The sequence below is a fragment of the Anser brachyrhynchus genome (genome assembly GCF_964034855.1).
Source record: "Anser brachyrhynchus genome assembly, chromosome: 14".
Classification (NCBI taxonomy): domain Eukaryota; kingdom Metazoa; phylum Chordata; class Aves; order Anseriformes; family Anatidae; genus Anser; species Anser brachyrhynchus.
This window is the reverse complement of record NC_137709.1, coordinates 746486-773411: the sequence shown is the minus strand read 5'-3', so window position 1 is coordinate 773411 and position 26926 is coordinate 746486. Positions and strand designations below refer to the sequence as shown.

Sequence of the window (26926 nt, the reverse complement as noted above, 5' to 3'; positions counted from 1 at the left end):
TCCACCACGAACCCCCCGCACCCCTTCCCCAAATCCACACCAGCTCCTCGCCCACTTTTCTCCTGAGCAGGCTTCCCTAAAACAGCTTTAATTGCTGGACATGCCCTAAACGTTCCCACGGCTTAAGGCACTGCCTGGCTGCACGGGAGGAGCGCGGGATCGTGGCTCCCACTTTGCCCGGGAACGTCCCCGGGGGCAGGCAGGCTCCATCGCCGGCACGGCGAGCGTTTACCAGGCTCACCGCATCGGGGGCTCGTCCATCTCCTGTCCTTAAAAGCAGGGACTTTGTGCAATGATCAAAGGGGAAATAAATGGAAACCGCTGGCCTGGGCTCTGCCTGCTCCCTCTGCGCCCTGGGGGACCAGCACCCCGATGTCCTTCATTTGGCGACGGACGGGCACCGTGGCTTACTGAAGGAAGGCTTTCTGCTCAGCTCCTTCCCCAGAGGGCAAAGCTCTTCCCACAGCAAAGGTAGCTACAAGCTTGGCTTTCCCCAGGGCCCCGTTAGTGCTTCCAATAAGGCAACTAATTAATATTAAAATAGATAAGTGCTCTAAATCTTGCCACTCCTACAGAAGTGTTTGTATCATTAGGCAGACAAACATGAAACAGAATTCACAAAACAAGAAACAAATGGGGGGGGGGGGGGGGGGGGAAGAAACGTACCTGAAAACTGGGAACGAGCCTTTTCAAAGCACGGGGTCTGATTAATCCTCGTACTTCAGAGCCACCAGCTCCCCAGCACGAGGTGAGCGGCCGCTTCAGGGAGGGCAAACCTCGGCTGCTGTCCTCCAGCCTCCCAGGCCTGCAGGCGCCGGCCAGGAGCAGCAGCTGCAGCACCCGGCCTGCATCACGGCCACCGCTGGGCCACCGCCACGGCCACAGCCCTCCAGGCCCCGGCTCTGCCTCTCCCCTGCTCCGTCCTCACGCCCTGCTCCCCCCGGCCCAGCCTCATCCCTCGCGGTCCCCTCACGCCGCGCTCCCCTCTCGCACCTTCTGCGGCTCTGCCATGCCGCTCCCCGGGGCCCACCCCCAGCCAGGGCCACCCGGGGCCGGGCGCTGCCACCCCTCCTGTCTCCTGTCCCCAGGTGCCCCGTGTGGCTCCCCCAGGCCCCAGCGGTCCCTCTGTGTGAGCCCGGGAGACAAGAGGCGGCGCCCGGCCATGGCCGTGCCTGTGCCCAGCCCCAGGAGGGCCTCCAGGGGCAACCAAACCAGGAGCCAGGCAGGGCCGACCCCGCGCAGCGGCTTGTGCAGGGCCACGCAGCACCCGCAGGCCTCCCCTGGGGGTAAAAGTCACCTTTTAGAGCACACGGGTGCCTGTGCTCAGGCACAAGTAGCGTCCCGGGCTCTTGAGGAAACGGAGCGCCGAGCCCGAGCCCAGCTGCGGGCAGCAGGGAGCCCCCAGCCCGGCCGGGGCAGCAGGGAGCCCCCCTCAGCGCCACGCGGGGCTCGCTGGAGCTCCCACCTCGAACACACAAAGGGGTTGTTTTTAAACCAAACCGAAGCAGCCCATCGGATCCTGACACTGTTGTTGTTGCAATTAAATATCTGGAGCAGAAACCTGTTCCTAGTGAAATTATTTTCCTCAGCCAACTGTTCGATTTCCTCATGTAATAAAATGTGTCATCTTTCTGGATACACAGAGCTGCGCATATGTCACAGCAAGGAAGGGTTTGAAAACTTACAGGCTTTTTTGCAGCATTTATGGTGATTCTCCCGAACCTCAGCCAGCAGCCAGGGTGTGATATTTAAGGCACCTGCACACGTTTACAGTAAATAGACTAGAAAATCCGAATCATCTGGCCCACTGGAGGAGGGAAGCAGGCAGCTGAGAAAGAAGGGAAGGAGTAACGCAGAGGCAGCTTTGGCCGCGTGAAGCCGAGCCCCCAGAGCTCGGCCGGCACCTGGAGCCGAGGGGGTTTTAGGTGACTCCAGGGGTGGTGTCATGCCAGGAGCATCAGCACTTCTTTTACATCCTTAAACATCCTGTTGCCTTCCAAAGCCAGCTCCAGGTTTGCGTGTCCCCGCTCTCTGCTCGGCTCACACGTCCTCACCACGTCCCCACCCAGCCCAGCCCGACGCAGCGAGGGCCGGGGGGCTTCGGAGACTTCACCCAAGAGGCTGAGCACAGCAGGAGATGTCGGAAGAGGAAACTGTTCGTAAATGCAGCGCATTATGAAAATGCTCTGCTACATCCATGAAGTTAAAGCACCCTAAGGTTTTCCTAAGAGAGCCACGTGGGGTTCAGGCAGTGAGGCGAAATGAAACCCAGCAAGACGGCAAACATCTTGAGCGAGACGAGCGGGGCAGCCGCGGCGGCTGGCTTCACAAACATACCGCAAACAGAGAAATGAACTCCAGCTGACATCCGGCATTCATCTACCAGAGACAAGAGCTGGTGAGCAGACAAAGAAGATGACTTTTTAATGGAAATGTTCATAGTCGCTTTAGTACAATAATTAAGAGAATAAAATACTAATTTTCTCAATTTTTAAATTTAACTTTGTCATTTCAGGGCTTTGACCAAAGTTACCTGTGTGTATTTTTAGTCCACACATTAAGCAAGAATTAATTAAATTCCTAGAATTAAGCAAGTGTGTATTAACTACTCTGATAAAACAATCTGGAAAAAAAAGTATTTCTTTTTCTGCTGCCATCCTGTTATTTAGAAAAGCAGGTCTGTAGAAGTGTTGGGACTGATTTCTGAGGGCCAGAGCTGCTCAAGTCCCCCAGCACCATCTGGGCCCCAGGAATAACTCACGCCACCATTTAAACAGTCATGACTGCAGCTGGCAAAAGTTTCAGACATTTGAAAAATTACATAAAAATTACCAATGAGCTTTCTCATGGTTTGAGCAGTTCCGGTTAGGTCCTGGGGCTTCCCACACCCACAGCACCAAATCCCAACGTGCAACCCTGCGGGGTCCCACGGGACCCATCCACCCCCCTGCCCATGGCCCCTGGCTCTTCCCGTCACCCACAGCCATGCTGTGGGAGGGAAGGCAGGGGTGGACAGCTGCTTGCAGCAGGATTTCTGCTTCAACAAGGGACACGGTCCTGGGAAGGCTTCAGATCAAAAGCCTCCTGCAGCAGCAGCATGCCACCTGGAGCAGGCTCACCAGGGGTGTTCTGCAGCCGGGCCAGGAGCAGTGAGGCAAGGCGGTCCTTCCGCATCCAGCAACGCCCGGACAGATCCACCACCCTGAGCACAATCCCCAGCCTCCCCAAAAGCAGCCTGCTCCCAGGTGAAGGCTTAACCCTTCTGTGTGAGGCACCCAGCAGCGTGCAGATGGGTAACTTAGTCTTTGAAACAGGAACCGGATTTCATTGGACTTTTATTACTCACATACTACTCCGACTTTCAGGGCGGAGGGAGAAAGCATATGCTTACTATCCTAATCCCAAAATCCATAGCACTAGAAGAATAAAAAGGTTACTCCTAAAATTGTTCTTTGTAACTAAAAAGGAAGTAATTTGATAGTTTCCTCAGGCACACAAAGCAGTAACTCAAGAAGAATAAATACGTTAATGAATGTATTTAGTCTTGGCCTTTACGTTTCATAAATATGTACCATTTGGCATCCGGAGTCTAAACTCACAAGAGCCAGTTACCAACCAAAATAAGAAGGAAAAAGGGAAGTATCTTGTTCTGCTGTGCCAATACAAAATCCGTCCATCATAAAGGCCCAGGTCTCATCTCGTTCATCCCAAGGCAGGGGCCAGCGCTCGCGACGCAGCCGCAGCCCCCCGGGCCGGGCGGCTGAGCCACGCGCTGCCCGCGGCACCACGCCTGGCAGCGCCGCACCGCACCCGGGTGCAGCGAAGGGAAGAGCCCAGCCAGGGTTCACATCGCATCTGAGAAAAAAACACCCAACCTGCCCCCAAAAATGAAGCTGGCCCTTCTGCTTTATGGCAGTCAGCTAATGGGCTCGAATCTCCACAAAGAACGCTGAATTCAAGGCATCTCAGTTCAAGTGTGGTGTCAACCAGCTTCAGTAAAGGTATCGAAGCTGGTCTGTGCTTACCTGAATTTTCAAAGACAGTTTAGAAATAAAACTATTCTGTTGCAGTGCACATAACAAAAGGAAGACAAATGAGACACTGTTGGGAACTTTTCTTGCACTTCACCAATCTTCCTACAGTTTTCTTCCCCTGTTCAGATGCAACAGGAGAAAAATACTTCCTGAAAGAATTCAGATGTATGTAATTTAAAACTTGTATTGAGGCATGTCTTACAAGTGAAAATAATCACACTGGCAGGAGCATAATAACCAAACATTTCCAACACAGCAAGCAGGGCTGAAATAACGAGCAATGTTGACTCAAGCAGGGAATAGTAACCCTATTCCGCTGTTGAAGTTGAGCTTCATTTTTGTACAATGAAGTCTCTATCCCACAGAATTAAGCTGTGAAATAAACAGCACACGGGGTGTGCTTGCACCTCCCTTGATAAGATGCAAAGCAACTGGTTGACGAGACAAGGGTCTCTTCATAGCAACAAGGGCTACTTTCTTTTATTGTTCTGCGTTCCCTTATCGAAGGCTTAGTCTCTAGAGATTGTAGAACAAATTCACAAGATGCTGCTGCTTCCAAGCTTGCATTTGTTTCTCCATGATTTTCAAGATCAACATTCCCTTAAATAGTATGATTCCTTAGTCTTCTGTAACAGGTTTGCAGTCTACAGTCTTTTTCTCCTATGCACGTTAAATTCTCTTTCCTCAACAAAATGGCACCAGCAAAGTTCAGATAACAGCCACAGAATTCCGATGGCAATGAAGATACGCTGTTCCAAGGAAACTACACAGATGCATTTTCTCCTGCAAAAGCAGAGAAAATAGGTTTTAGAACATTTATTAGGAGATAATCAATAGCCATTTGCTCTTGTTCTGAAGCTACTTAAAGAGTTGACCAAACTTTCCCTCCACGGATAAACCTTGAAGATACTACTTTTCAGGAGGAAATCTTTAGATAGAAACAACATCTTATTTTACCAAGACTTCCACACTCATATATTCACAGAGAGGAGAGGACAAAAGACCGAACACAAGAGTCATCTTAATGAATACTATTCCAAAGTTTCTGAATTATGTTAAGCCTAACGCAGTAGCAGATCACTATTTTTCTTGAAAATTCCATAAAAATTGCCTGCTATTTATAATGGACAAAAAAAAAATGTTTATTTGTAGAATTACAAAGACCACAATGTGCAGTAGCTATCACAAGCTTTGAACAATTTTCCTCATCTGTAGATGGATGCTGCACTTACAATAGCTCATAAAGAGTGCAATCAACCACACTGCTCCTGAAGAAGTGTCTCCATTATTTTAATACCCTGAAAAAAAGCACAAATAAATGCCAACTTTACACACAATATAACTATTTCATACATTATAAAGAACGGCCCCACAATATACCAGTAAAACCCTAAAAAGAATTGTGTTTTATGATCCTGTACTAGCTCAATGTAGTTCTCTCTGCTGCCTGGACGGCACAAACAGCACTTACAACGCAGACTTCTCGGACACGAACCTGGAGAAGACAAAAGACTCTTTGCAGCTTCCACATTTTTCCAAGGCAAGGCAGCGTGAAGCCAGGGCACTCAGTTAGGAATGAGAACGAGAAATTCCTTTAAAATGGAAATACTGTCACTTGTATTCTTTGCAAGTGATCAGGTCCGTGAGAATCAAAGGTCTACATATGAATATTTCTATAATGCAGGAAAGAAATACTGAGCACAGTCAAAAATACCATCAGAGGACCACGAGAGCGAATGTTTCTTCTAAAGGACTGATCTGTGAAGGGAAGAGGAACTGTCAAGCATTAAGCTGTTATTAAAGCAAAGTTTAGGTTGAATCTCGGATTTTTGTTTGTTTGTTTGCTGGAGTGGGGTGGTGCAATGCAGATTAGCCCGAGGTGCTTACCAACCAGCAACAACTGTTTGGGTATACTACAGTGCTGGCAACAGAGCAGCCATCTAAAAATCTGGGGGAAGCTTTGATGGTACCAAGTGCTCTTCCATATCAGGGTTAGAAACTGCTCCACAGCAAAGTTCTTCCCTATTTTGAAATGAATTCAAGTTCAAGGTTCAGTACAAAGTGAGAAAGAAGCGGCTTCGCATCTGGTGGAAAAGCAAAACCAGTCACTGTAGAGAAGAAAATCTAAAACATCCCTCCCTCCCCCGTGCCTTGTACAACAATTACAATCATTTGCCAGCCCTGCTTCCAGTGTTTGGTCAGATCTTGCAGACACAAGAAGCAAGCCTGGAGTTTAGCTATAACCTGAGTGGGACTAAGGCTTACCCTAGGATGTTCTTTGTCTACCAAGATAAACGAACAAGGGGGTTCTCAGTTGGAGCCATCATGACAGAAAACAAAAAAAGACAACTAACTTTAACAAATAGGTCAGGAGAACTTCTTTCCACATCTCCATAACAGGTGGACAAGATCTATCTACAAAAACCAGTTCCTCTTCCATGGCTACTCTCTGTAGAAGGCAGCGAGCTGACTACCTCAGTCTATCAGTCTAAACCAGACATGCCACTGTTTGCAGAACAAAGCACTAATTGACATAAGTGAGGACTGAGGTTTGCCTAGGGAATTTAAAAATGTTATTTATTGAGTCAATTATGTTCACAGTGTGACAACTGCTTTTTCTTTTATTTCTCCTCGTAGCACTGCAGACTTTTAGGCAGAAAAGTGTTGAGGAAGAAAAGGGGAAGGAGAGGGGAATCCATTAAATGAATAAAAATACAAAAGGGCAGGTACAACTCATTACCCAGTATCTTTTCGGCAAGGAATGACTAAATCAAAGCTTAATCAATATATTCCTTTCAACTAAAGTTCAAACACTTAAATCTCAGCCCCAGGAGATCAGGCTTAAAGGAGCTAAATTTACACTACTTAGAGTGCAATGATGCCCTCGAAATGCAGAGCAAACATTGCCTACCCATTAAACTCTGCACCTCTACAGCTACAGCTTAAAAGCTTCTCTGATTGACAAGCCATAAAGTAGTTCCATTTTTCAAAGGTGGAGGTACTCCTCTGCTGTGAGAAGCCAACGCGCTGTGAGCATCTCCGTGCTTTGCCACGGATCCCAGCAGCGGCCCGAAGCACCCACGCAGCCGGAGCGCTGCGGGCTCCAGCCCAGCCTCTGGGTGACTGCCCCAGCAAGGGCCGACAGCACGCTGCGCAGCAAAGGGGGCACGGAGACACAGCAGCTGGGTGACAGCATAGCCAGGGCAGCCTGGAATGGCAGCCTAAGGAGCCTCCCACACCACAGACCTTTTGAAAAGCTTATGTTTGCATCCAGACATATGCCAGGAGCCAGACTGGAACCCCAGCTGGTTGGGACAGAGAGCACGCGTTGTGTCTGTAACGTGCTCCACACCCTCACCAACACCCAGCTTTAAGCAAGAGGTTAAGTGATACGCAGGAAAGTGTACGTGGCTTGTTTTAATCTGAAGGCAATACAAATTACAGCGCACAGCCCATTTCCGTTCCCAGCACAAAAGCAGGGTAACATTTTAACAGACTAACAGAAAATGTTCTGCTGCCTCTAAAAAGAGCACCTAATACCTTGCATTCTTGTTGTAACCATGACAAAACATGTTTCAGTTAAATATTGTTATTTGAGCTCAGCTCCATTTACCAAACAGTACGTTACAGCCTTTCTTTACTTTCTACCCCTTACATATTTGAGTAATGGAAAAGGAATATAAAAAAGAAATCAAGAAGCAAAAATGACAGAAATGTTGCAACATTTAAGAGGCAATGGATAAAACATATATCAGTATAACAAAAATGTATTGCTAGACATGCTCCTTCGTTATGCAGCCTTAAAATCGCTCCTAATTTTGCCGTTTGTACTGCTTAACACTAGCAGAGATCACCATAACTTAGAGAAAAATGGGATGATCAGGTCGTGTTTTAAGCTTCGAACCCTCGCGCACACACGCACCAGCTGACTGCTGGTCTCCAGCACCCCCCCTGGCCTGAAGCTTCCTCCAGCCTTTACTCACCCGCTGCAGAGCGATTCCCTTTCCAAAGGGAGCCAGAACCCATGCCAACAGACCCAGAACAGGCTGTCCTGGCAGCTGGGGTTTACTGGCATATCCGCTCAGACATTTAAATTATTCAGGAGGAAAGCTTTATTGGCCATTATCTGGGTGCGTATCATTCATTAATAGTTTTTCTGAACAGGCAAGAAAAAAAAAAGCATAAATGCTGCAATTTCCACCAACACACACCATGACTTCTACAAACAAAAGCAGGGAAGGGGAATTTTATCTTTTTTGTTTGTTTTGTTCACAGTTGGAATAAAGTAAGAAAAATGCAAAAACCATCACGGTTGTTCTATCATGCCTTAAAAAACCACTACAGAATAGAATCATGTCAGTAACAAACACAGTGATTAAAAAGATCGCTGCCTTTCACGTCCACGAATAGCTCTATTACTCCTAACTTTTCCCTCTCATTCTATAACACAGAGATATTTAACACCGATTGTGTGAATGTATGAGTTTTCTTGTATTCGTTCACAAAGTTTAAGATTACTACACAGTTTTCTCCTGCTCTCCAGGTAGCTCACTCCCTTCTCCATTTCCTCTGCCCCACACGGGTTGCTGCCTCCCACTGCTTTCTTACACCCTTACTCCATCACAGGGATGGAGAAGCGCGCTGCTGTCAGGATTGAGGAGATAAAGCAGGAATAATGGTTCAGCTTTGGAAGCAACGTCCTTACCTTTCCCAACCAAGTGTACCAGGTGCAAGAAAAGCACCTGTTTGATCAGACCGTTAGGAAGGATGTAGACCAGGCTCCGAAGATAAGAAGTAAACCAGCCACAATGGAAGCCCAGAGAACGTTTATCAAGAGTTGTCACTCACGCGACATTTCTTTTATACCTTTATATAATACCTTTGCGTTGCCGCTTATTACATTTGGGTAAAATGCATCTCACAATTACTCTATGGCCAAGCCACAAAAGAAACCCTATCTAGCAGCTTAAAGGAAATGAAATGCATACGCACAGCTGTTGCCACAGGGAGACCGACGTTATAGAGAAAAAAAAATACAGGCAAGTCTGTACATGTGTACCAGACACCCGTTTGTGCTTTTCAGAGCTCTGCAGACGTAGCCAAAATTGTTAAAGGATTTCTAATGCAGCACTGAGATATAGTGAGCTGGTTTGTCTCATCTGCTAGCTCTGCCCTGCCCTAACCTTGCAGGACGGGTTTCATTACCCAGCCACTGCTTCATTGCTTACACCAGCACAGTTGCCTGCTTTTCCTTTATTATTTTTTTTCCCCCACTTTAAAAAGCACCAACAGAGATCTTACAGTTATCAAGAATAAGCAAATGAACAAATGGTCATGCTGTGGTTTGAACTACATTTCCATCCACAGCTCTGGGGGCACAGGCTCCAAACCCAGGAGGGAGAGGCTGAGCCGCCAGCCCAGCGCACTGCCAGCGAGGAGTCTCCCAGCGATGCACGGGGAAGGGCTGAGGCTGCTGCCCACACTGCGTGCTCGCATACGCACTGTAGCTAAGCGAGAAAAGACAGGACACTGGTACGGACACATTAAAATAAAAAATAAAAATAAATACATTTTTAAAATAGAACTTTTACCAGTACTAACCGCTTGGTCCCCATGAATAATTAAAGAATGGCATAAGGCATGATCTGACTTTGGACTTCTAAGTATACCTGAACAACAAACTTCTCCATTAGATAACTTAAAAACTAATGACAATGGGATAACGGTAAGTGTAGGTTCATTATAGTCTCATGCACATAAGATTCATAAGCCCAGCTGTGAAACTGCCATGTTTTCAGGCTCAAGCATATGCTTTCACTCATCTGAAATAATATACAAACTGTGTGGGAGGCAAAAAAACAAAATCTCATCTTTACATCAAAAAGGTTTAACTAAATACTCCTTTCAGCTACTTCTCTTGCTCCTTTTTCAGCAGGTACAAATTTTAAACATTTTATTCATCACAACCTGAACCCCCAAACCTATCCAAGCCACAAATATCCAAAACCAGGACTTCCCTGTAACTGCATTTCCCAGTGAGCGCTACAGGAGACACTGCCGTTAAAACCAGTTTATCAATATGACACGGCTCCCAGAAACTGAGGCCTTTGAACACTAATTCCTCTGGGATGCACTACTGGATAGCTTTTATCCTCTTTCATAATTCTTGCTGAAAGACAGAACTATTGAAGTATACAGAACTGCTACAGGGAGATTGACTGTGGCTATTGTAAATACATCAAGCTGCCAAAAAAAAAAATATCTAATGTTACTGGAGAAAAATGTGTGACATGATATAAATTCATGTTGGCTATTTTTGACTATTTCAGTGTGAAGGTGCTATAGAACCGCAAATTATTATTACAGTATTAGCTGGTACAATAAGACATTAGGAAGAAAAACTGTTTCAACGCCTAGGGGAAATCAGGAATAAGAATGAATTACAGAAATTGATACAGACACATATACCATGCTTTAAAATGTATTTGAAATAAACCTATTACCATAATAAAACTAAATCCGTTTTTGTTCTGCTTGTTCTCTGTAGACAAAAGAAAAGGTCAAATATTTTTTCAACAATTAAAAGACGTAAGGAATCCAGGCTTAAAACACCAATTTAGTTTTAATCCCAGACAATGCAGTGATTTGAAAACATTTCGAATGTAACTCTAGGAAGAAGTTCGGGCAGTAGATAAACCTACCTTCTTCACGCCTTGCTTTAAGAACGACTGAGCGAAAGCTTCCAACACACGGTTGAGCAAACCGGCCCCCGTCACCGATATTCTGCCTTTTTGTGTGAAGTCTGTCCTGCAAAACAGGAACATAACGCCAACTTATTTCTCTGCCTACTTAGTAAACATTAAACACAAACCTCCTTTAGAACGTTTTTGTCTCGATTCCCAAGCAAGGCATCACCCCGTCCCCCCCCCACTTTGTACAAGGACCTCAGAGGCACACGCCCGGGCAGCACGGCTCCGGGAGCAGCTCGAGACGGGAGCTGCTGCAAGTGCCGGGGAGCAGCAGCGCCAGCGAGCGCCGGCCGACACGCGCCTCGCGTGAGGCAGGACCGAACCAGCAAGGTGCTTCAACCTACGGGCAACGGAGCGCAGGCTTCTAACTCACGGGAGTCTGCCGCAGAAACAGCAAACGAAGCTTGCGTGACCCTACGGGTCCTCGGGACGTCAAGCTGGACAGAGGCAGTGATAACAGCGGGAAGAGGTCCGACGCGAACAACTTCCCACTCCCGCCACAGAAGCACTCGCGTGAGCCCGGCACCGCCGAGGCCCCCAGCAGGCTACAACCACTTTTTATATGCGCAGGCCATCAAGAAGAAAAACGCATGGAGCTCAAGCGAAGGAGCTGGTGCAGATGAGAAGCCTCCCCCCAGGCACAGGACGGACGTCAGCGGTGAATACTGGGCACCCCTGAGCCCGGCTGTGCTGGCTGGGACTGACTTATTAATTTTGCTGTTTCACCGTTCTCAGAGACCAAAAAGGGCAGCTCAAGGAAAATATTGATCTCAGATTGATTTCTGTAGCACACAGCTGGCAATGCTGCATCGTTACAACACAGTCACAGGGTGAAGCCTATTAATGAGACCCAACTACTAAATTATTGACTAGTTAAGTACGGCAAATTTGGTCTAATTGTTTTCGTGATGGGAGTTTAATTAAAGCATCTTTAGTACAAAAAGTCTAGCGATATTGTTCAGGTAGTGTCAAGGAGGGTCTGCAAAGCCTGCACGGCTTTCAAAACTAAATTAAAAGTTACATCCAGTGCCTGGCCCTTCATGAGAGGGAGCTTTTGGGAGATCTTTAACCCCGATCCGTGCTGCAGGGCACCGCTCCCGCATCACGCGCAACGTGACCATCGCCGTAGGCAGGCACGCAGCTGGCGCTCCCACGGCAGACCTGCCCACCTGCCCGTTTCGGAGCCAGCGCTGCCCACATCCGATGCCCGAGGAGGGGCAGCACTGCGGGGGCCGGGGGGCCCTGCAGCAGCGCACAGCCTGCCTCCGGGGGCAGCTTCGCCCAGCAGGCAGGGAAGAGGCTGTGTCACTGCTGAGGCTGCACCGTGCTGCTGGCAGCCCAGCTGCACAACCCGGTTTAGACTTCTCCACTTTGCCGAGTGCCAGTCTGCCTCGCGGTCAGAGCAGCGCCTGCCTCTGGGGGCAGCTCTCCCGCACGAGCCTGCAGAGGCAGCAACACGCCGAGGACAGCATCCTGCCTAACCTGGAACAGGCCGGAACACAGGGCAGGGGGCTCTGACCAGCTGAGGCGGCCCGAGTTTCTGCACCAGCAGCACCAGCACCTACAGCTGCAAGGCAGTGCTGGTGCAGAGGAACGTCCGTCTTCCCCAGAGGAAGCTGTGGGACAGGCTCCATCCCTCTGTAAGGCTGCAGTGCAAGGACAGGGGGGCCCAGCAAACTTCTGAAACAACGTGATTTTAAAAGCAAGAGGAACATATCCTTGAACAGCAAAGTCCCAGCACTGGGCTTTCAAAAATGCTTGAACCCACCAAAACTGAATTTTGTCTGAAGTTGTTTTTTTTTTCTTAAGCATCCTTAGAGCTTCCAGAAGCCAGGCAGACCTTGCTGGACAACCCTGCCACGCTTCCCAGGGAACATCACAAGGCAGAAGTAATGACTAATTACAGTGGACACCACAGCACAGTGAAAACTAATGGGGTTGACATCAGCTAGAAACAGATCTATTTTTAAAGACAGTTGCATGTATTACATACCTGCTCATTTCACTGTTGCAGGAATTAGAAATTCCACTCCTACCTTGTCATAAACATGCATTAAGACATTTCTGTGCTCCACTCAGCACAAACACAAATCTGTCTTTCTCCCAGGCAAAGTCCCATGCCAGCTTACATCTTTGGGTCATGGCAGGCCAAACACCAGAGAAAAAAATTGTTTGGGAGCAAGAGCGCTCCATGCCAACGACTGGCAAGCAGGAGGTAGCTGATAATTTTTAAACTGCTAGCCAAGCATCTGCTGGTAGACATGAGAGCAAAGTGAATGCTCTGGCTGTGCCTGCTGTGCAGAAACAGCGGGGCAGCCTTCTATGACTGCAGAGGAGCACATGGAAAATTAATTTCCGATGATTATTTGTGCTCTGGCCAGAGAACCTAACCCAGCATCTGAAGGAGCCAGCGGAAAGCCACAGAACATTTATAGTAGCTGCTTTAAACACAGTCAAGAGTCACCAAAGAATTGTTATTCAGACCCTTCCAAGCATTCAAAAGGCAACAGAAAGCACTTGCAGGGCCAGGGGACCACAGCAGCCTGGAGCAGGCACGCAGGCACTCACCAATTTGGGTTTTCCAAGCTCTCTCTGAAGACAGACTCCTCGCTCAGGGACGCATACTGTGTCCATGTGAGACAGTGAGTTTTCATAGACATATTTCTTTTCTGCATATTAAGCCAAGATTCCTCTTCCAGGTAGATGTCGGGCACTTTTAAGGCACTGACCTGGAAGTAGAAGAATTGGAGCTTTGAAAAAAAAAAAAAATATGTGTTTTGAGAGGGTAGAAGCACTTCTCAGTACCTGGCATACACTCATAGCCTCAGAGGGTAAGACTGAGGAATACTGAGGAGGGGACATCAGCTCTGGCTCACCCTGACGAGCAGAGCCAACCTCCTCAGCACCCACTGAAGGCCATGCAAACGCTCCAAAATTCCTGGGGACTGCTCAGCCCCCAGCCGGACTTGCAGGACTACTCAGCACTGAGTTACCTGACCGTTCGTGCCTCCTGCCCTGCTGCCGACGGCTCACTCGCAGCCGGGGTGACAGAGCCCACTTCCGCGGGGTTACCTGCGAGCCGCCCCCCGGGGGCCGTGGGGACACGGCGGGGCCACGGGCGCTGCCCCCCTGCACACCCCGGCCGGCAGCGCGACGCCCCCGGGCAGCCCTGCCCCAGCCGCCTCCTCTAGAGCCCACTCGTCAACCTGCGAGACTTTTATCTGGCAACGTGGGCTGCGGAAGGGAAGGGAAGGGAATCTCACCATCGGTTTATTTTACATTCTGCATGTATAGGGCAATGATATGTTCTCCTTGGCGGGTGAGGCTTGGAAAAGACAAACACATGTTTAGAGGCAAAAACATACAGAGTCTTCAGCGTATCAGGAAAAAATAGATACGTATACTTTGAAGCATGCAGGCCTTGAAAAACACTTATTTACCCACGCATAAACATAAATATACTTTTCTGTATACAGGCTGTATGCTGCGAGATACTCTGCAACAAACAAATAATAAATCGAGGTTAGTCCTCTCCCATGAACTGTGCAGAAAGGACTGCTACTCAACAGGCACAGGAGCGAAACACCACGGGACTGCACACCCCAGGTCCTTACGCCTCCTACAGCCTTTAAGGACTTGCATCTTATCCTCTCTACAGGGACTCTACGATGCCACGTTTAACTTGTAACACGCTAGAGGCACACTGAGTATTGTTTTAATTCCCTCTGGATTCCCTTACAGAGTGGCTTTTTGTAAGAGACTAGGGCCCAGTGTGGCCCAAGTCATAGATCAGACGTCCAACGTGAGCTCAGCACCGAAATCTTGCCCAGGGTTTATTATTAGCTGCCTTCTTCTCACTCAGGCTTCAGGTGCAGTTTCTGAGTTCTGTTGCAGTTTTCTCTTGAGTTCTGGGAGACTGGGCTTTTACAAAAATACCATCCACCGCACTAGGATCGGGACAGCTGGCAGCAACAGGATTATTGTACGGGGAGGTGGGGGAACAGCTGCACTTTCACCGAGGCCCAGGTGACAGTTTAAAGCAGGTTTACTTTATCCAGGTAGGAAAGTTAAAAGCCCGTTGCCACCTGTAAGGTAACCACCAGCACCACTTACATCTTCCTGTACTCAAGGCTACAATTTTGTCCATTCAAGTTACATCTGCTCTTAGGGAACCTTTTTCTCTCAAGTTCTCTTTAAAAGTAACTTTTCTAACAAAAAGAAAATATCATTAAGAAACGAGATCCCGTTAAACAAGATAAACCACAGGCAGGTGTTAAGGTTTCACAACCTGACTGAACTTCTCCAGGTAGTTACCTTTCTCAGGATTTCAGGAATCACATTCTTGCACGTTGCAATTCTCCTCCGGTAAATAATCCCTGTAGACAAATCTGTTGATAAAAGTCAGTCAGAAGGGAAGAGTTACAGCAGCAGATATTACCATTTTTCAAAAAAAAAGTAGTTGCGAGACTTCACAGACAGCAAATGTGCAAGCAGAAACGCTGGCAAATTAACAATGCAGTAGGATTTTTATTTATTTACTTATTTATTTTTTAAGTATAACCGAGTACGGCTGCCGCTTGCCAGGCAGGGCTGTAAGCAAGGCTGCTACGGGCACCGCCTCAGGAGGGCACCTGCACCCAGCGCTGCACCCAGGCGCCCTCACCCAGCGCGTGGCACAAACACCTCCCTGCACCCCCGCCGACGCTCCCGGGTGGCCAAGCCCCGCAGCACGCAGCGTTGGGCTGGTGCCAGCCTTCAGGGCCCCGTCCCGGTGCCGGTGCCAGCCTTCAGGGCCCCGTCCCGGTGCCGGTGCCAGCCTTCAGGGCCCCGTCCCGGTGCCGGTGCCAGCCTTCAGGGCCCGTCCCGGTGCCGGTGCCAGCCTTCAGGGCCCGTCCCGGTGCTGGTGCCAGCCTTCAGGGCCCGTCCCGGTGCCAGCCTTCAGGGCCCGTCCCGGTGCTGGTGCCAGCCTTCAGGGCCCCGTGCCGGTGCCAGCCTTCAGGGCCCCGTGCCGGTGCCAGCCTTCAGGGCCCGTCCCGGTGGCCGCAGGGAGCCCCAGGCGCTGCGCCCTGCCCTGCCTGCCGCACACCGACTGAGCTGCCGGGCCAACGTGCGGACTGAAGCTTCCCTTTATTTCTACCCACGCCCCGATTTATATTCTCAAGCTCATTCTCCGGGCAAACGTACTGCACGCAAGATTTACAGAGCAGCCGTGCCTCGTTACACGTTTATTTTTGTATTGAATTGGACCAGCGACAAGGACAAAACTATCTATTAGGAAACAAATTACAGTTATTTACTATCTCAAAAAAATGGCTGGCTTTTAGAACCACTTTGCCTTTTAATATTTAATGACCCAGATCAAGAACAGAAACCTCAGGATAGTACCACACGAGAACCCAACTGGCAGGCAGCCCAGGTTAAAGACTTGTCAGAGATAAAAGAGTGTGTTCTCAAACAGCATTTGGTTGGGTCTGTGAAATGAACACTTCATGGGGTTTGGTTTTCAGGACTGGAACAAACACATCACATAAATAACATGAAGCATCTCCATGCAACAGAGAACAGAAAAGCATTCTCCAAGAGGAGTGGTTTACTCCCTTTGAAAAAACTGCCACGGCAGCACTAATGTTGTTTTCTTTAATCTCAGAGCTACCTCACTAAGGGCCACCATTAACCCTGAGCTGCAAGACAGAAGACATCTCCAAATGTATGTATGACAAAGAGCATCCACAAGCATTTGGTAGTAAGACTTAAGAGTCAACAAGTTCTTACTTCATTCCAAATGAGAATTCGATCACTAACCCAGTATTTAGAAGAAGGGAATAATTACTATGCTAAATCCTACAGTATTTGATTCCCACGTGGTGGCATAACAGTTTAATACTTCTTCACAGGCACGTTACTGTAAGTGCCTCACTGCAAACAGATCTTGCAACCTCAGCAACTGGGAAACGGCCCATGCAGTATCACTGGACCTTATCTGGTAACCTGCTCTGACTGAGCACGTTTATTTTCCTGTCAATACGACTGGGAAGTGGTAACGTCTAACTTTGGGTATTCCAGGAACCCTGATAAGCGGCAGACTGAGGGTCCGGGTTCACCGGCTCTCAGCACCCTATGGGGCCACTGCGCAGGTCGCTGGGTCCTGGAACCACCTCGCCACGCAGTGGGACAGCGACGCGTCCCCAGGGGCAGGGACCTGCAAAGCGAGGCAGCGAAATGCCTGCGGAGCGCCTGAGGCCTGAGGCCAGCGTTCACCGTGCTCAATTCCAGCAGCCTTACGTCTGGTCTGCAGAGCACTGCGCGTGGAAATCGTCAACGAAGTGCCAGGGAACCGCACAGCAGAACGTACTGCAGAAAAAGTAGGCAAGTCATCTCTGACAGCCTCGGAATAAGCTAAAAATCCAAATGCTTAATCCAGCTAAAACACATGCTTTTGGGGGCAGGTTAAATATTTTCTCAGTCTCACTTATGCCTAGGATTCCTGCATGCTGGATGTGCTGGATGTGTGCAGTGCCCAGCACCTACTGAAACAAAGCTATTAAATAATTAACTCCGAAGGTTATGAGAAGCGTTAGTTAGCTTTTTAAGAAAAGTCAGGCAGCTTACCTGTTTTCTCTTCCACTGTTTCTACAGCCATGACGTGCTTATCCATGGGACTGGGGTACTGGGATAAAAATGCACAGCGTAAACATTACTGCTCGCCACGTGGCTAACAGCAAACGGCTAACGTCACTCGTAGAGCCAAAAGCAGCCTCACAGCCCCTCTCAGCAGGTACAAGCTGCTCCACATTAACAGTCTGCAGACTCCATTCAAATTAGGAAGAATTTAGGAAGACTAGCTTAGTAAGATTAGAACAGAAAAGCAAACCCACAACACTGCTAGGGTAAAAAATGCCTGAAGGGGAGGTTCCAGCCGGTGCCACAGGCCGCACACAGACACCTCCCTCGCACCCCGCACGCCTCTCGGCAGCACGACAGCTCCAGGCGCACGAGGCAGCGCGCCGAGCGCCCGGGCACCGGCACTTGTGTGCAGGACCGAGGGCATCGCCGCGGCCTCACCTTCCTCACAGCTGCCCCCAGAGATTCTCAGCCCGGGACCCCAGCGCACAGGAATTATGCCAAAATTGTGCAGGTTGCCTGCAGGGCAGTGTGCTATGCGGGGAATGGATGCACAAGACCAGGACTGCGAAGGATGCACAGTTATCTTGGAACTTAGCAAACCCCTCTGGATAGAAACGAGAGTGACAGGGCTACAAGGACCTTACTGCCACCACACCAAGCAACCAACACTCATGTCAATAACAAAATCTAAAATTTAAAGCACAAGAAAATTTATTGAACTCAAATAATACTCAAAAGTTACCGTAGCATCCATGGTAATAAAAATGCCAGGCTGGAGAAATCCTGAACACCAAATTAAAATCAGCATTGAACATAACAGGGAGCTTTAGAAAAGGTGGAGAAATTGCATTTAAAGACCAAATCAGTTTGGGTAATGCAATTACAATGTGTAAGAACAGGTGCTCCAAAATTCTGACATAAAAGAAATCTTCGGTTCTGAGCTAAAAAGGCCGACAACTCCAGAAGAGGCTGCTCTACAGCCCAGCTCTCCTGCTGCTTCTCACTGCAGAACAAAAGTTGACTTTAAAAGCGCAAGGTTTTCAAGTCCTGTTCTACACAGAAGTTGGAGTGCTCCCTACAACACGCTGCTTTGAAATGGCCGTACTGGCAAAATTGCATTATCAACGTAACTTACGCTCTGTAACGCCCATTCGCGTGAAGCAGAGAACCATTTACATAAATCCTTCACTAAATAGCAGGCTCTATTACCCAAGTACTTGAACAGAAATAGACTCAATCTCCTACACGGCTCAGAAAAGGAAACAACATGAGAAGCGGTGCCAGGAGTTGGACTTGATGATCCTTATGGGTCCCTTCCAACTTGGGATATTCTATGATTCTATGATTCTAAGTCCACGAGCAGAAGTAACGGCTTGGCGAGCCGGCCGCGCACAGGAGCGCTCCCGCCAGCCAGCCCCAGCCTCCCCGCGAGGTTTCCGCTCCCCGCGGCCTCACGGCTCAGGGCAGCGGAGCGCCGCGAGCCCCAGCGCTGCCGCACCCGCTCCTCACAGGGCCGCTCCCAGCACCCCGGCACCGTGCCCGGCCTGGCCCCGCGCTGAGGGCTCCCACCGGCCCCACAGGGCCACGGGCTGCCCCCTGGGCACGGCCCCGGCGCTGCCATCGCTGCAGAGACCGCCACCGCTCCTCGGGCTTGGGAACCCCACTGCGTATCCAGGCCGGACCTAGAGGTAGTTCCAACGAGTTCCCTCGGTAAATTGCCTCCCAGTGACCTCCGAATGCCTTAAGGGTTGAGGTTGGCGGGCACCCCGGGGGGGTCTCAGGCGGGGCCACCCAGGACCACTTCCAGACAGGTCCCGAACAGCTCCGAGGAGGGAGACTCCCGGTTTGCTTATTGCAGAGACGTCTGTCCCTCCGTCGTTCTAAAGAGACCCCAAACAAATCAGCAGCAGCAGAAACTGTGAAGCTGACTTCATCAGTGTCTTTAAAAAGCCTTTTTCTTTCTTTTTTTTTTACTGTGGCTGCCAGTCATGAGTGTTTCTCAAAGATTTTGAGTCCCTTTTAGAGACTTAGAGCTACAAACGTGGCACCCGCGAACAGCATTTCAGAAGCTGAGTCCCATATCCCGAAAATCCCTCCGCATTTCCAGCACAGCACCTGAGCAGTTACCAGTTATCGCCACATTTCACTGCTTACTGAAATTGAAGCTTTCCATTCCCCATTTGCAAAAACCTGCCAATTAAAAACAGAGTAATTCCTGTGCCCTTACTCAGTCTTCCTGCAAATGTATCGATTGTTTTCTATAAGTAACAACAAACAGAATTGATTCCATTAGTCATTATTCTGAATCCAGGGAATTAAGACCCTACATACCTTTCCTAACTGGAATGCGTAAGATCATTTATCAAAAGCAGCAGTTTCTAACCACAGTGATGTTTCTTAGACGTTATTTGAGGGAAATAGCAGACCTTTACAAGCAGCACTGTGTTTAGCAGCAGAGAGAAATCACTGCAGGTTACACATAATGATTTGTATAAAAATGAAATATTTCAAAGCAATGAAGGGCTGGTTTTACATGCAAGATCAAATAGAGCCCACATAAATCAAAATGACAGCTTCAAAGACTTGCAAAAAATAATAATATTTAAATTCATAAATATTCTGATTCTTTCTTTTTCAACACCAAGGAAATGAAGCGGTGACACTGCAAAATCAGCTAAACCTTTCCACATTCCTTCACTTTATTACCGGGTTGGAAAGGTGGTGGTTGTGAATAAACGTGAATTTAAAAAAAAATCTAGCAAACCCACTGTGTAGATTACTTACTGCGATAAAAATCAATAAATGCATAAGCCTTTCACATACGGATACATTTATTTCAAATACAAATCAATCTGTTGAACTGAGTCTGATTTACTGTTCGTGGGCTCAGCGCGAGGTGAGGTCTCCCCGACCAAGCGGCCCCTGCGGCAGAGCGGGGCACAGCTCCCGGCCCCGCGCCCGACAGCGGACGCTAAGCGCGCCCTTCCCTGCCGGCCCAGCAACGCCGCGTTTCTGCCTTGGACACGGCACGAGAACCCAGGCACATCGGAAGTTGTGGCTTTAACTTCTTTCACACCTTTCCAGTGGGATTTTCCCTCATCTACGTTGTAGGTGTCCAGAAGGTGTAACGCAACAGAAAGATGTCGTTGCGGACCACCACGCGTCCATCTCACTCAGCACATCCCTGAGGAGGGATGGAGCTGGGCCACTACCTGCCCTTCCCCATCAGGAGCTACGGCAGGGCTTGGAAATGTGGGCAGCATCGTCCACGGAGCCCTGCACTGCTCCACGACTGCCGTGCGCTGCAGGACCTGGATCCTGTTTCTCGAGAAATACGTGACATAGGCAGAATGTTTTCCAGTGTATTTGTGAACTGACATCCAAATATATACCTCAATATCTGCTGTAGAAGGCTGTCCGTCTGATGACCACTGATTTCTTAATCAAAGTGGAGGAAACATTCTGCAGTAAGGGCACACTTTTAGAGCAGCTGGGTGAAAACTTTACTGCGGAGTGCAGCAGAGCTTTAAACCTAACCCGAGAGGTGTGTGAGGGGGAAGAGGATTGAGGGGGGCAAGGAACAAAACACACCAACTCCTTCCATAGTCTGAGTGATCTTCGTGACTTCTGTGATCAATCGAGAGAGGTTGTAAGATGCAGTCAATACAGAAAATGCCCCAGTGCAGGCAATACGTGGGACTTCCGTGAGCCAGGAGATGACACAAACGTGCCCTTGAGGACCCCTGACTGTGGTCTCCTCTGAGAGCAAGCCCCGCTGCACCTTCCCACCCTGTTCCGCAACATAACAACACTCAGCGGTTCAACCTGCAGGACCCTGACAGAAAGCACAGGATCGGGAGCACTGAAAATCAACTTTAACTATGGGATTTATGAGTAACTATGACAATCCTTCAATCATACAGAATTCCTCGTTAAAAGCAAGTGATGCACTTTGCTGGCACATACAAACGAGGATTATTTTAACCTCTCTGCTCTTCGTCTCTGGCGTTGATAATTAGCCTCAGTGTTCATCTCCAACTGCCCTTCTTAAGTCGTATAGAAATATACTACCGAATACAATTTCTATGTGTATTTTTACTCTGGTTTGTATCTTTCACAATGAAAAGCACGAACTCTGCTTCTCTTCTGATGGCTAGCTCCCAAACACTCATGAAAACCAGCAAAAGATGCCTCCTGCCTTTTCTTTTCCAAGTTCATTCAAAGCTTTCAAATTAATATTTCAAAGCACATCCATTAGTCAGCCATAGTGTGGCAGTCTAAACTACATGGTTAGTAAATTTGACTACCCAAGCTTGCCAAATATATAGCTCAGGCTTTCTGCAGCAGAGCAAAAGCAAAAAAAGAAGTATTTTTTTTGCCATTTTTTTTCTTTTTTTGAAGGAAACCTTAAATGCATCTTTCTAAAGTCCTGTACTAGCACAAGAAAAGAACATCTGTAGATGATTAAGAGAAACAGAAGAGAAAGAGTCCAGACAAAGCATTTTTACTCAAAATTCTGGCATTTCAGCCTGCGAAGAAATTTTGAATTTTTCCTTTGTAAGAGTTCCACATAAAACATATTTGGTTCTCATTACAGGCCAAGACACCACTACAGGGATTCAGTTCCCTTTTATAACGAGCTGAACACCAGAAAAAAAGAGGCAGTCAATTGAAACAAAAACATGCCACCCCATCTTTTAGAGATTTATGTATCTTGTCAGTCATTATCCCGTGAAACTGGCAATGAAGACAGGAAACTGACCCCACTGAGACCACTTGCAAAAGCCTGGTGACCCCAGCAAGTTTCAACGCAGTCTTCAAAAGCTTTCAGAAAAAAAAAGCTTGTTATTTCTTGGATGAAAAGCTTTGTACTCCAACCACAACCCATAAAACTGATCCCATTGTTAAGGGCCTGACAATTTCCCATGCAAAGTTCCTTAGCAAGAGGCGCTCTCTGCCCGCCGCAGGCAGGCCGTGCCAGCGAGGAGCGCGCTGCCGGCCGTCACCCACCGCTGACGCGCCGGGGCTGCCTCCGCTGCGGGGCTGCCTCTGCTGCGGGGCTGCCTCCGCTGCGGGGCGCGTGGGCTCCGCTCTGCCAGGGGTGGACGCGCTCTGGGCTCCCTTCGGCATCGGCTCTGCCAGAGCCCGGCCTCTGCCAACGGGCAACAGGGAACCGGCATCTGCCCACGGCACAGGTACGTCCTTCCTCGCCTGTCCGTTGGCTGCAACAAGGGTGAATTCAGCCCAAAGTCAGCATTTGTTCAAACATCTTGACAAAAACGTTCACAAACCCTCGGGGCTCTGTGCCGAGGAAACACCCCGTGCTACACCGCCGCTCACTTCTGTCGTTAATGTTTAAACACACGCGGCCAAACCAAACGTCATGGGGCCTGCTCTGTTTTTCACCTCGGTGTTCCTAAGAACTAGTCGCAGCCAGAGGGCAAAAGCCCAGCACCAGTTTTTAATAAAGATGACACCTCATCCCTATTCCTGTGCTATTGTTCAAGGAAAACTCCAGCAGAAAGGGCGGTTTTGATGCACAGCTGGGAGGCTGGGTCTGAGACAGCAGCGTTCAAAAGGAAAACGTAGGAGGATGGACCCCACACGGGAACGCTACCTACCTGCACTAACGCAGCCTTCCCCGCTGCAAAACACTCTCACTGCAAACCCACCCGAACGCATCGCCCCGCTAGGCCAAGGCCCGCGCCTATCGCCCCGAGCTGTGACGGCGGCCGGGGCAGAACCCAGCGCGGCTCTCCCGGCCGAGCCCCCGGCCCGCACAGCCCCGCACAGCCCCGCACCGCCCCGCACCGCCGGGCCCCTCGGGGCAGCCGAGCCCCCAGGGCCGCGGGGAGCGCCCCGACGCGCGGAGCAGCCCCGCAGCGGCGCCCCGAGCAGCGAGGCGGGGCCGGGCACACCCCGCTGCCCGCTGCCCGCTGCCGGCCCCGCCGCCGCCGCCGTGAGGCGCTGCAGCCCCGGCGGCAGGCGGGGAGGCGGGGCCGGGGCGGCCGCGGTTACCTTGCGGAGGTAGCTGGCCACCACCTGCTCGAAGGGGTACCGGTACACGCGGTGCACCTCCACCGTCACCCCCATGGCGGGGCCCGGCCCGGCCCGGCCCGGCCCGGCCGCCCCTTCCTGCCCCGCCCGCGGGCCCGCCGCAGGGCCCGCCCCGCCCCGCCACCATCTTGCGGGCCCCGCCGCGGGCGGGTGCTGCGGTGCCGGGGGCGGGGTGCTGCGGGGAGCCGGGGGCGCCCGCGGCAGCCCCGGGAGCGATCAAACAGCCCCGCGTGCGGTCGGAGCGTTTGTGGGAAAGCGGCCGGCCCGGCCCCGCGCCCCTACCTGCCCCCGGGCCTGCCCCCGGGCCTCCGCCGCGCTGGTGCGGCCGGGAGGAGCGGCGGTGGCCGAGGGGCGATGTAACTGCTGGAGAGCAATAAATACCGACTTCGTAAATGCGCATTTGCATCTAGTTTTACTGTAAACATTCAAGTATCGGGCAACAGCTTTGCCTAGTTGCTTCTTTCTTATCTTAAGCTGGCAAACTTTTAAATGAGACCGACAGGCCGAGATCAAACGAGCCAGCTTGCGGGGAGAGAGCTGCCTGACATCAGTTCCTGGTTTCTGAGGTCTCCTCTGCCCTCAGTTAATGCCCAGAGGGCCACATTCATACATATTGCAGATCCTGCCGTGATAAATGAAGCAAATCAAGTATCTGCTATATTTGTATTTATTTTTAATTAAGCCCTTGGTATGCACTGAAAAATTTCAGTAGGAGACATATGGAAGTCTAAGAGCTATAAGGGCATTATTTCTAGTAATTTAAGTATTGGGGAGAAATTTTATAGCCCACCACAGAGAAGTAGAAACTTGGCCATAAACTACCCTGCCTAGGCTTGCAACCTCAGCACGAAGAATGTGCAAGCAGTCTCTTAACTCGTCAGTCTCGGAGGTAATACGCGAGTTAAGGCTGTATTACCATTACTCATGAATATGAAATGTAATGATTTAAGACTATGGGAAGAAAAAAAAAAAAAAACATTTCCCCTGTTTGCCTCCACCTTTTGAAGCCCTTGTGTTCTGCACCACCAGTGGCAGCCTGCAAAGTATTCAGCATCATTGCTTCACCTCAACTAATTAGAGTTTACCTCTTGCAGATTACAACATGGGATTAATATTAAGCAACAGAAATCCTGCTCACCACCAGCCTGATCCTGAAAAGTGCTGAGCATTGGAGAGGGGAACTTTAGTTCAGCAGTTCCTCATAAGTAGGCTAAAAACTCATTAACTTCTTTTTATAATAATAAATTACTGTGCATTTTTATAGCTCCAGATTTGGGAAGAGTTTTCAGTTTCGCCCCATAAATCAGACCCCACAGGAATCATCGTGTCCGTTAAAGCTGATGTAAGAATCAGCAAAATCTTCAGGAAACACTTGTGACACTGCAAGGCAAGTTCAGAGTTAATCACAAAAGATGGTGTAATGTTAAAATGTTCAGCAAATTAAAACCCAGAGGAGGCACCACTCTGGTTCTTCCCTGCTGTCATACAAACAGACTTCACACCCTGACTGTTAACGATGTGCCCAAGCTGCGCCTTCTGCTGCTTTTTGTTGTGCTACCACAGTGCCTGCTGGCGGGGATCCGTCTGTGCTGGGCTCCCAACAGCACTGACGGGCAGTGCCAGCAGATCCAGGCCGAGCTCCTGATGCAGGAGACATTTACACAGGTTCTTTACATCTAAGCGCAGATCGTGTCATGTAGCAGCCTGGATATGTTCACCCCACAGGGCTACAAGCAGCATGTTTGCAAAACGGGGTCTGGGCTGATTAAAAAGTTGAACAGATGTGTGCAACAAACAAGAGGAACAGTTGGTAGCAGAGGTGCTGTGTTCGCATTTACGGTGAGACGTGTATAAGGCGCCTTTCTCATCTTTAAAAATCTTTCTATTAGAGCAAGGCTGCTTGAAGATGAAATAATTCAAAGTTCTCAACAAAATATCGGTGCGGTGCTTGTAGACTGCTGCAGCTCTGGTCGTACAGCACAGATCTGGCAGGGCTGCAGGCCGCTTTCATTGCAAGCTGGGCATCGGAGAGCCCTGTAGGACTCTCTGAATCTGTTTGCTAGCATTGAAAACTTGCTTCCATGGCACAGCGAGCAAGGAGCAGAGCCTGATCCTTTACACTGGGAACAAGTGTGTTCAGCATCGCCTTCCTGCAACAGAAAGATCATGAACAAAATCTGTACCCGATATCAGACATCAAAGTCAGTAACAGCTGAAAGCAGGAAATTCTCTCCTCTGGTCTTTAAAGTAATCATGGTTCCTGACATGCCGCTCTGCCAATAGCATTTGGTTCTCTATAGCAAGATCTCCAAGGTAAAGGCTTCTGTGTGTCCGCGGACAATTTGTGGATACTTCTACAAAATGAGAAGTTAACGTGCCTGAGTTTGAAATACAATACCTTGAAATTCAGCTTTTCTCCTCTTGCAAGGGTCTGCATAGGTCCCCCATCTTCCTGTCATTTCTTAATGTGGCCGTTTTACCAGCAATGTGTTAAGCCACGCTCCCTTTCCTCGTGCATTGCTCCTCACCCTCTGCCCCCGCCAGTCCCCCAGCACTGACACACACGTGGCTTCTTTCAGGCTTCCCCTTGTGCCTGCAACTCGCTCCAGGGCTGCCAGCCTCTTTCAAATCTCAGCTTAAAATTCACTACTTCCACAGAGCCCAGAAGTGATTAAATATCTGCACCAGGAAGAACATACCCGGGCACAGGTTCACCGTTTTGGTGTCAGTTCAGTGGCCCACATCATTCCTGCGCAGCGGTGCTGCCTTACCCAGCAGAACAGAACGAGGCTTTAACTAAGATATGGGAGTTAGTGCTAGGTATGCTTTACATCGTGCCTACATGGTAATTTGATAGGCCAAATTAGTTGACTTCTCAGGAGAACAACCTTCCTGTGGTTTGGTCATCTTATTGAATATTTGTATTACCAGTGCATAAAGAATCCAAAACTATTCTGGAAAAAAAAATCCACAGTCTTGGTACTTTCAGGTTTTACTCTTTGTTCCCAAATATCTCAGACAGGCAATTCTGCCAGTAGATGGGATGAATCTTGGCTTTTATGTTAAAGCCCTCTTTCTGAAAACTGTGTTTATTTCAATACTGACCAAGGAAAAAATCGCTGCTTAGCTTCTCAGGGTTGTTCTCAGTTTTCACAGGGACTTTACGTAAGTGAGCCCCAAGCAAGGCTCATGGCTGCAGAGCATCCAAGGCAACCTGCATTATGCACAGGAGGTTGGTTTCAGGTTGGCAAATTCGTAATGCTTGGTATTTACCCTGCATGACAGCATTGTTTTGTGGGATCAAATTATGGTCAGACTAATTGGGATTCTGACCAACAAAGACTAACCCGTGAGAAAATAAGGGGAAGACACAATCCTATTTCAGCTGATATTAAAATTTTAGCCCCAGGCAGTCTCAGCCACACGGCAGCTGTGTTTAGCCTTGTCAGGCTGGAGAAACTC

General features: G+C 49.2%; 2 protein-coding genes across 11 annotated transcripts in view; both read right to left on the bottom strand.

Moving 5' to 3' along the window:
• Positions 1-4202: 4202 nt before the first annotated feature.
• Positions 4203-23606, bottom strand: PRELID2 (PRELI domain containing 2). Of its 6 annotated transcripts, XM_080554918.1 has the most exons (7): positions 23426-23572; positions 17393-17450; positions 15098-15171; positions 13352-13512; positions 10736-10841; positions 5267-5332; positions 4203-4817 (listed from the first exon to the last, which is right to left on the bottom strand). In XM_080554918.1, exons 1-6 carry the CDS (start codon positions 23498-23500, stop codon positions 5288-5290), a joined length of 519 nt encoding a protein of 172 aa, XP_080411044.1. In that variant the 5' UTR covers positions 23501-23572; the 3' UTR covers positions 4203-4817; positions 5267-5287. The 6 variants fall into 6 exon arrangements, with proteins under 6 accessions (XP_080411044.1, XP_080411043.1, XP_080411047.1 ...); XM_080554917.1 differs by lacking the exon at positions 17393-17450 and having other exon boundaries at positions 23426-23606; XM_080554921.1 differs by lacking the exon at positions 5267-5332.
• Positions 23607-24113: 507 nt separating this feature from the next.
• GRXCR2 (glutaredoxin and cysteine rich domain containing 2) overlaps positions 24114-26926 on the bottom strand; it is a 31344-nt gene continuing 28531 nt past the window's right edge. For all 5 annotated transcript variants that reach the window (XM_080554911.1, XM_080554912.1, XM_080554913.1 and 2 more), the window contains one exon: positions 24114-25614. In XM_080554911.1, coding sequence (XP_080411037.1) covers positions 25390-25614 — 225 coding nt within the window. In that variant the 3' untranslated portion in view covers positions 24114-25389. The remainder of the gene's footprint in view (positions 25615-26926) is intronic.

Bases quoted from the DNA above. Each gene is read 5' to 3' on its own strand.
- PRELID2 (XM_080554916.1), bottom strand. From the start codon at position 23,591: ATGGTGGCGGGGCGGGGCGGGCCCTGCGGCGGGCCCGCGGGCGGGGCA. The intron at 13,513-15,097 runs GTAACTACCTGG...TTCTACTTCCAG, and splicing joins TTCCTGAAATCCTGAGAAAG to GTCAGTGCCTTAAAAGTGCC. The intron at 4,818-10,735 runs GTAGGTTTATCT...CTGCTTTTGCAG, and splicing joins TAAAGCAAGGCGTGAAGAAG to GAGAAAATGCATCTGTGTAG.